This window comes from Polypterus senegalus, chromosome 5, assembly GCF_016835505.1.
Source record: "Polypterus senegalus isolate Bchr_013 chromosome 5, ASM1683550v1, whole genome shotgun sequence".
NCBI classification, from domain to species: Eukaryota; Metazoa; Chordata; class Cladistia; order Polypteriformes; family Polypteridae; genus Polypterus; species Polypterus senegalus.
The window spans coordinates 191,798,489-191,808,553 of NC_053158.1; the positions used below are offsets into that span (position 1 = coordinate 191,798,489).

A 10,065-nucleotide genomic window follows, 5' to 3' on the forward strand; every position below is an offset into this window, starting at 1 on the left:
ATGGCTAATGTATGAGGAGTGTATCGCTACAAAAATGGCTGCCGTTGCATCATCCAGATGGGTGCTACACATTAGTGGACATTGAAGTAGCTCCCACACTGACAATGTAAAGCACTTGGAGTAGTGAGAAAAACGCTATATAAAAGGTAAAGAATTATTAATTATTATGATGATATTGATGATTGAATTTAGTTTGAAGGTGCAGCCTGTGGATTTTACTGAAAAAGCACTAATGTGAGATGATCATTTCCTAATGTAAAAAAAGGTATCCTCAACAGCCTAAAAAACATAAAAAATTTATCAATTTAATACACAATGGCTAGCTGTGAAATTTGATTAAGGTGTTCCATTAAACTGAAGGACAAATTAACACTACAAACAATGGCAGCGGGCAAATCATCAGCATGCTAGAATAGCGACTGAACAGGCCAGCATAAAACAATGAGACTACCGTATATACTCGCGTTTTAGTTCTCCCGCGGATGTGTCAGGGCTTGATTTTCCCGTGTAATTTTATGTTGGTCGTATAAGTCGAATGCAGAAAACTCACGCTATTGGGCCAAGAGATTATAATATGCTAACGCCCTCCTGAGAGAGTAACCACGGAGCACATGGCTTTTTCTTTTATCTATGTATTGTGCCAACGTGACCACACTGTAATACCCAAACTATTCCGAAGTGACGTTTGCACTGTTTTTTTGTATCTCACAGCCTCATACACCTTTATCGTAAGAGCATCCCTTATCTACGATGGAGCGTTCGATCAGAAGAAAATATGAAGCTGGTTTTAAATTAAAAGTGAAGTAGCGAAAGAATTTGGTAACTGCGCTGCTGCAACAAAATTCGGTGAGTCAGAGAAACTGGTGTGAGATTGGAGGCAAGAAGATGAAAAAAAAAAAAAAATAAAAAATTAAAGTGTCGTATTTTTGAATGGGTTTATAAGTCGGGTCTGATTTGATGATTGATTTTTCAGGTTTCAAGACCCGACTCATACGTGAGTATATACGGTAATCATGAAATTAAGAAAAAAAAAAAGTGTCCGGGAGAGAAGTGTCCTCGAAGTCATGTTTCATACCTCAAAGTCTTCATCTGACAGGTACAGCTCCAGGTTCAGTGGATCAACCCCTTCTGGGAGAGGCCTGGCCAGCAGCTCCTCCAGTGGGTAAATTCTCTTACACAGCCGAGCCAAGACATCTTCCACCAGGATAATTTGGCTGCACACATCTGCCTCCTAGAAAATGTGGGAGACAATTAACAAGAAAGGAGGATATGAATAAATATGTAGTGTCATCGAAGGTAAGGGCTGGCTAGATGGATGGATGGATGGCACCCCACCTGGAAAGGATGGTTCTCTACACTGCCAGGGCACCTTGATAGTGGAAGGAATGGAAGGAGAATGCCATCCGGGGCACCATGGACTCCCCCAGTCCGACAGGTGGCAGCAGATCTCTGGTGGGTCCCCCATATGCACACCGGCAGGGCTTCATCGGGATAGGACTACCAATGAGCTGCCTGGTTGGGTCTCATGGGAGCCACCAGAGGGAGCTGTGGGAAAGAGTTTTTCTACTTTTAAGGGGTGTAGGGGTAGGACTGGGTGGTGGGTTCCCCCTGACCCAGAAGTGCATCCTGCATGCAATCTCATGGCACCGGAAGCACTCTTAGGTCCGGTATAAAAGAAGACCCTCCTCTTCACTCAATGAGATGGAGTCCGGTATGGAGAAGAAAAGAATTGTGTTGTGTTTATGCCATTTATGAAACCTTTGTGTAAGATCTCAGTGTATACAGTGACTTGTGTCTGTGCTGTTATGTCTGGTGTTTGGGGTGCTGCAATGCCACCTAATGGTCAAAGTGGTAAACCATAAAACAGAACTTCACAGTTGACAACAAGGCTCTTAATATACCAAATGTTTAAACACCCTTATAGAAATCAATGCAAAAAAATATAAATGTATGATAAAAAGGCACAACTCAATAAGTCTGAACAAGTTACAAACACATACATACTTGAGAGATATCTTGAACTATTGTACAGAGCCGAGAAAAAAAAAAAAATAGTGAAGAGAGTAATATTCGGTTATTGAGTAAAGCTTCTTGCTTGATTCAACTTGCTTATTTCTGCATAAAAAAATAAATTATCAAATTGATTTTAAAGTGAGTCCCTAAGTCAAAAGTGAAACACACACTGAAATCAATGTCATCCCCACTCCATTTAAAGTAATTGCTGCCATTTGTCAGCTTTACTGCACTGTACGTACCATCACTCTCTCTGTGATTTCCGCAATGTCTTCCCTGTGCTCCCAGCTGGGAAACATATTGGTGAATGTCAGCGGCTCCAATCCGGCGTGAATTAAATAGGATTTTGGTGGTTTCTTTGAGTTCTTTGCTAAAAGAAAGAAAATCATATTTAGATGTATATTCTGTACACATGGACAGATGTGGACAAATTTGTAGGTTCAGGTCAGGTTGGGGAGCATGTACTGGTACAGCGCGTTGCCGCACCCACCACACAAAACGGCTTACTTGGTAAAAAGGCACAGACACGCAGTCCAATCCCACCCTCCAGAAATGACCATCTATCTGCTGCAGCCACGTGTTACATGGGCATCCCTTTGGCCTGGTCCAGCCACTTGGGTCCTCAATAATGAGGATCTTACAAGCTGGAACACCCTCGGGGAGTCATACCACATGGCCGTAGTGCCGTAATGGACACTCCCTCACAGTGCAGGTAATGCACCTCATTTGGTACTCCATGAGCAACCGCACATTCGACACAAAGTCAAACCCAAGGATTCTTTGAAGAGTCACAGTACTGACGGAGGTCCAGTCTTTATCTCAGGTCACTGGATAGCGTCCATGTCTCACCAACAGGAAGCACCAGGACTCTAAAGACTTGGACCTTCATCCTTTTTCAGAGATATCAGGTGTGCCACACACCCCTTTCCAGTGACCTCATGACCCCCCCCCATGCTCTCCCAACCCATCTACTGACTTTATAGGAAGAGTCACCAGAGACATGAACCAGTTAAAGGTATGAGGTAAGGTACCCCTCCGCCAAAAAAAGAAGAACCCATAATGGTCTCTGAAAAAACTCAAATACTGAGAAAAGTAATTGGCACCCAGGGCTGTTTATTTTGTATTTAACAAAAATCTGACTGTTAGAGTTTCGATTCAACAAAATATTTCAAACAACATAAATGAAAATGCCATGAACAAAAATGATGGGACTCTTAACCTAATATTTGGTTGAACAAGCTTTAGAGTTTGTAGTCCCTGCACACAAGCGATTCCTGGAGCTCTCCACAAGACATCCGCTCCTGTCCACAGGTCGTTTGGCCCACTCGTCCTAAGCAAACTGCTCCAATGGTGTCAGGTGTGAATGGGGTCTTCTTCAGACTTCATGGTTCAGTTCTCTCCATAGAAGTTCAAATCAGGGCTCCTAGTAGGCCAGGTCAGAATAGTCCAAGGTTTTGTTCTTAGCCATTCTTGGGTGCTTCTAGCTGGGTGTTTTAGATCCTTATCCTGTTGGAGGATCCACGACCTGTGACTGAGTCAAAGCATTCTGACAATGGGCAGGATGTTTCTCTCCAGAATGTCTTGATAGCCTTGAGATTTCACTATTCTCTGTACAGACTCCATGCCAAATGCAGCAAAGCAGCCCCAAAACATACCTGGGCTTCCTCAATGTTTCACAGTAGCTATGGTGTTCTTTTCTTTGAAAGCTTCATTTTATCCTCTGTGGAAATGGAGCAGATGGGACTTGCCAAAAAGCTCCAGTTTTGTCTCCTCTGTCCAAAGGAGATTCTCCCAGAAGCATTATGATGTGTCAATATGCATTTGAGCAAATTCCAGTTTGGCTTTTTTAATGTCTTTCTTTCACAGTGGGGTCCTCTAAGGCAGTGGTTCCCAAACTGTGGTACGCGGAGCCTTTTCAGGTGGTACGCATTGCGGTCCCTGAAATGTAATCTGTGCAAAACCCTTTATGACAAGCCTGAGCAAAAACCAATAAAACTGTTTAAATACAAAACGTGGATTCCCAAATTTAGTGTGGTGTGAAATTTCATCATCTGAATAAATAAAACCTATTATTCGAATCAGTATTTAGTTCATTTACCATAATTCCATTTTGCGGAAGTCAACTTCTACTTCTTCACTGTTTGAGCTTTTGGTCACTCGATGAAAGCACAACGCTGACACTATTTAGTCTTCGGTAACTCTGCTTCACAGAAACCGCTCGCGTTTGTCGTTATACGTGCACTGCCGCTGTATCACATCGTAGTCACTAGATCTAAGCACAAAGCAGATACCATTTTGTCTTCGGTAACTGCGTCACATACAGGCCCCGAAGGCAGGATTAAGGTTCGGGGCGGAATTTATCAATTTATGTACATGCACAAATTTTTTCATTAATTTTATGCATAATTTCTTCCTATTCTTTAACTTTTATTCAGATTTCGGGGCGGTTTAGACCCAAACCCCCCCCCTTACAGCTCTCCCTCCCTTTCAACAAGGTGCGGGTGGTACGCAACGCCACTCACTTAACCTCAGGTGGTACTTGACGTCCAAAGTTTTGGGAACCCCTGCTTTAGGGTGTTCGTCCATCGAGCCCACTGTCACTCAGAGAGAAGCAGATGGTGCAATCTGACACTGATGGACCTTGGAGTTCAGCTTGCATCTCTTTGGAAGTAGTCCTTGGCTTTTTGTCTGCCTTTCTCACTATCCTTGTGCCCATTCTGAGGTTGATTTTAGACTTGCGGTTGCATCCCGGGAGGTTGGCCTCAGTCCCATGGACGTTCAACTTCTTCATAATATTTGCAACTGTATGTCACAGGAATGTCAAGCTTTTTGGAGATGGTCTTCTAGGCTTTGCCTCTCACGTGCTTCTCTATAATTTTCTTTCTGATCTCCTCAGACAACTCTCTGCTTGACTTTCTCTGGTCCACATTCAATGTGGGACACACGATGACACCAAACTGCAGGGTGATGACGACTTTTCTCCATTTAAATTGGCTAAATGACTGACTGCATGATTGGAGAACCGATAGTCCAGTTATTTAGGGTCTGTTGAAGGGGTACTAACAAATGTGTTCAGGCCATTTTATATTATCTTTGTAAAATTAAAATTACTCGGTCTTTAGCACTTTGAGATTGTTAAATATAAAGCGCGATATAAATAAAATCTATTATTATTATCTTGTCACACTTGCTTTGCTTTACTCAATGATGTCTCAAAGGCATGAAGGTATACCGGGGACAACTGCTTTTCATTTCATCATTTTTCAGGAGCCTTACAGCATCTTTTCAAAGAGTTATAAGGATGCCCACAAATTTGTCCACATCTGCATATACATATTAAAATATTAGCTATACTGTATAAACACATACACAGTTATACACATGTGTACACCATGGACATACGCTCAGTGGCCACTTTATATACTCCAACTGCTTGATGCAACCACATTTACTTCTATAGCACATTTTCATACAAATAGTGTAGCTCAAAGTGCTTTACATGATGAAGAGAAAAGAGAGAATTCAAATCAGAGAACACTAATTAACATAGAATATAAGTAAGGTCTGATGGACAGGGAGGACAGAAAAAACAAAACAAAAAAAAAAAAAACCTCCAGACAGCTGGAGACAAAATAAAATCTGCAAGGGTTCAAATGCCATGAGACTGCCCAGCCCTCTCTAGGCATTCTACCTAACATAAATGACCAGTCCTCATTGTATTCAGGGTTCTCATGGAAGGACTTGATGATGATGATGATGATGTACCTCAAACCGTGATGTGGATCGGCTATAGCGTCAGAATGAGGAGACCACTACAGCGGGCATTTGATCACCAAGATCATGAGACTGAAGACTAAAAAGTCACCCCATCCAAATATTCTAAATTTCTGAATGAGACATTTGGCTCTTATATTGGTTAAGAAAAGGACTGATCCACTACAGCTGGTCTGAACACCAATGCCCGCTTGTCCTGACCACAACCCTAATCCTTAGTAGGTTGGTGATGTGCTAGTCTCTTGCTTATGGGTCCTCATGGGCTCCTTTGCTCTCTTTGTTATTTTTCTCCGTCTGAATGTCAGCAGATCTGGGTTGCATTATGGGGTGTGGTGTGCGAGTATGCAGAGCATTGGGTTTCATTTTAATTCTTATTAAAATGGCTGATATTTGTAGGAGGTGTATGTTCACTTGTTCATTCAATCTATCTACCAACTACAGTGCCTCATCTAGCTATAATATAGTGCCTTTCATATCTATCTATCTATCGAAATGTCTACCAGACAACTAAGATGCCTCTCAGTTCCTCTGAGTGAGAACTTCAAATTCTTTACTCTCAACTGTAGACGATTAGGGAATGTCAAAACAGACTTGAGGTAACATTATACATCTAAGTTATAACTCAATCAATGTAAGATAATGAATAAAATACAATCTATATAAGCACACCCTGACAAATTACTTTGTTCTTTAAACAAAACCAAACAGAAAGAAAAAAAAAATAAAATGAGTATTACCTTTACAGTACTGTAAAACTGTCTCCATGGCACACTTTCTGTCTGCATCCCATCGCATTCGAGCCGAGCCAGCATTTTCAGTATCGGAAGGCCACCATCCCTGCCAGAGGTAAACTTCGTGATGATTGTCCACGAGAAACAGTGCTAAAGACAAAAGGCGGGTATGGAATTAAAAAGAGGGGTGATTGGGGAAGAAAAAAAAGGTTAAAGTTGTTTGCCCAGTACATGATGGACATATTAGCATTGTCCAAAAGTAATAAGTGTACCGATTTTTTTTTAATAATTAATTACAAAAAAACAACACTCATACAACAAGTTATTTCTTGTATAGCCCAAAATCATGCAAGCAGTTCTGCAATGGGTGGGCTTTAACTGGCCCTGTTTTTTGACAGCTACCCTCTGCCTTGACAACCAGAAAAAAAACTCCCAAAAAAAAAAAACACACCACCCCCCCTTGTGATTTACCTTGGTGGGGTTCGAATGGAAGGAATCTTGGGAAAGGCAAATATTAGAGAGTGAGAGAGAGAGAGAGAGAGATCCCTTTTCAGGTATGTTGGATGTGCAATGGGTGTCAAATATGGAGTAAATACGACACACAAAACAGAGCACAAGTAATCCTTTTCATTGAGTTTGATGGCCAATGTATCAAGGCCACCTCAGAAACACAACACAATAGTAAGACAACAAGCTACAATGCAAAATTCAAGAGTTGATGATATCACATATGAGGATATAAATTAGTCCAGAGTCCTGGAAACCTCGGCCAACAAGCCGCCTCCCCCCTATTGGCCATTGCACAGCTGTGGCAGTACTGGGCCGGCCAATCAGATGAAAGGACACTCCTACCCAATGATTCTAGTGCTCCTCTCACACACTTGTCTGTTGGTTGTTCAAATTAAAGAAAATATCTGGCCCAGGACCATTCAGTTCTTCTCCTATGTAGAACTTCGTGTTCCTGCCAATATGAATGTAGTATAAATTTAAAAACCACAAACTATCACAGCTCAATTCGTCCAGTCAGGAGCAGTAGCTGCGGTGGCATGGCATAGCGAACCGCCCCCATCAAGCCTCTGTCCTGCACACAAGCGATAGCCGTGGCGACTACGGGTCATGGGTCACTGCTTGCCGTCGGGAGACACCTGAGTGACACTACACTGTACGAGCAGTGAAATCGCCCCCCTCCAGCCACTGCTTGGAACGTCCCCAGGCCAAAGATGACAGAGCGGCAGTTACCGAGGCGCCTGCGTCGCGTCCCTCTTACAGATGAACGTGCAGCTGCAGCTCCAAGTCGCAGGTCGGATGTCCGTAACTTGGGGGCGACCTATACATGACTAAGAGTGAGAACTTTGACAGATTGTGGATAGCTGGGTAGCTTCTGAGTTTACTGCATGCCAGTACCTTTCATATGAAACCTCAGACAACAGTATAGTAATGCCAGTGTCTAAAATATTGGCTGAGTCCATATGTGAAAAGACAGGAATGACAGATGACAGAGTTTTTAAATATTAACAAATACTTTTAAATAGCGCTTTTTCCATGCTCAAGACACTTGAGTCTCAGAAAGAACAAGGTATATGTAATACAGGACACCAAGAACAGATAAATACAGGATATACAAAGCAGTAAACAGAATAAGAGACAATAAACCAGAGTAAAATACTATAAGACCAAGAGCTGGAAGGACAGCCACAGGGCCATAAGAGGGATTGCTTGTATTACCAGGGTATGGAGGAGTCAATTTACTGGTGGGATGTTACAAAGGTCAAGGTTAACCCAAATGCTCACCAGGTTGTGGGGCAGAATAGAGATCTTCCTGTAAAAATGGCAAAGAGTTGACAAGCTCTGGCACTCTAGAGTGATAGAGATACTCTGCAGCGAGGAACTCGCCCGAACAGCTACTGAAACGGAAGAGCCTTGGGGTGAAGTTGAATTTTCCCGGATCTGAAACAGAAAAACAAACACAAAGCGTCTCAGACAAAGCAAATGAACAGGAGTAACTTATTGTTCTTTTTCCAATGGATGTTTTCACACCATTTGCTGTTGTGCAAGGATGGTCAATAGCATCATATTCTATCAGAAACTTCATATCTTTTCTCCACAAAAACACAACATTAAAATTTTTTCTTGGGCATCACTACAAACTACATAGAGTAAGGAACATAGCAGAATATATATATACAGTGGTGTGAAAAACTAAATACCCCCTTCCTGATTTCTTATTCTTTTGCATGTTTGTCACACAAAATGTTTCTGATCATCAAACACATTTAACCATTAGTCAAATATAACACAAGTAAACACAAAATGCAGTTTTTAAATGATGGCTTTTATTATTTAGGGAGAAAAAAAATCCAAACCTACATGGCCCTGTGTGAAAACGTAATTGCCCCCTTGTTAAAAAATCACCTAACTGTGGTGTATCCCACCTGAGTTCAATTTCCGTAGCCACCCCCAGGCCTGATTACTGTCACACCTGTTTCAATCAAGAAATCACTTAAATAGGAGCTGCCTGACACAGAGAAGTAGACCAAAAGCACCTCAAAAGCTAGACATCATGCCAAGATCCAAAGAAATTCAGGAACAAATGAGAACAGAAGTAATTGAGATCTATCAGTCTGGTAAAGGTTATAAAGCCATTTCTAAAGCTTTGGGACTCCAGCGAACCACAGTGAGAGCCATTATCCACAAATGGCAAAAACATGGAACAGTGGTGAACCTTCCCAGGAGTGGCCGGCCGACCAAAATTACCCCAAGAGCGCAGAGAGGCGACTCATCCGAGAGGTCACAAAGACCCCAGGACAGCGTCTAAAGAACTGCAGGCCTCACTTGCCTCAATTATGGTCAGTGTTCACGACTCCACCATAAGAAAGAGACTGGGCAAAACGGCCTGCATGGCAGATTTCCAAGACGCAAACCACTGTTAAGCAAAAAGAACATTAGGGCTCGTCTCAATTTTGCTAAGAAACATCTCAATGATTGCCAAGACTTTTGGGAAAATACCTTGTGGACCGATGAGACAAAAGTTGAACGTTTTGGAAGGCAAATGTCCCATTACATCTGGCGTAAAAGGAACACAGCATTTCAGAAAAAGAACATCATAGCAACAGTAAAATATGGTGGTGGTGGTGTGATGGTCTGGGGTTGTTTTGCTGCTTCAGGACCTGGAAGGCTTGCTGTGATAGATGGAACCATGAATTCTACTGTCTACCAAAAAATCCTGAAGGAGAATGTCCGCCATCTGTTCGTCAACTCAAGCTGAAGCGATCTTGGGTGCTGCAACAGGACAATGACCCAAAACACACCAGCAAATCCACCTCTGAATGGCTGAAGAAAAACAAAATGAAGACTTTGGAGTGGCCTAGTCAAAGTCCTGACCTGAATCCAATTGAGATGCTATGGCATGACTTTGAAAAGGCGGTTCATGCTAGAAAACCCTCAAATAAAGCTGAATTACAACAATTCTGCAAAAATGAGTGGGCCAAAATTCCTCCAGAGCGCTGTAAAAGACTCATTGCAAGTTATCGCAAATGCTTGATTGCAG

General features: G+C 42.2%; 1 protein-coding gene across 18 annotated transcripts in view; it reads right to left on the bottom strand.

Annotated features, from left to right (window-relative positions):
- svila (supervillin a) overlaps positions 1–10,065 on the bottom strand; it is a 246,635-nt gene that overhangs the window by 18,029 nt on the left and 218,541 nt on the right. For all 18 annotated transcript variants that reach the window (XM_039753870.1, XM_039753862.1, XM_039753872.1 and 15 more), the window contains 4 exons: positions 8,310–8,465; positions 6,525–6,668; positions 2,256–2,383; positions 1,076–1,231 (listed from right to left, as the gene is read on the bottom strand). In XM_039753870.1, the coding sequence (XP_039609804.1) occupies positions 1,076–1,231; positions 2,256–2,383; positions 6,525–6,668; positions 8,310–8,465 (584 nt within the window). The remainder of the gene's footprint in view (positions 1–1,075; positions 1,232–2,255; positions 2,384–6,524; positions 6,669–8,309; positions 8,466–10,065) is intronic.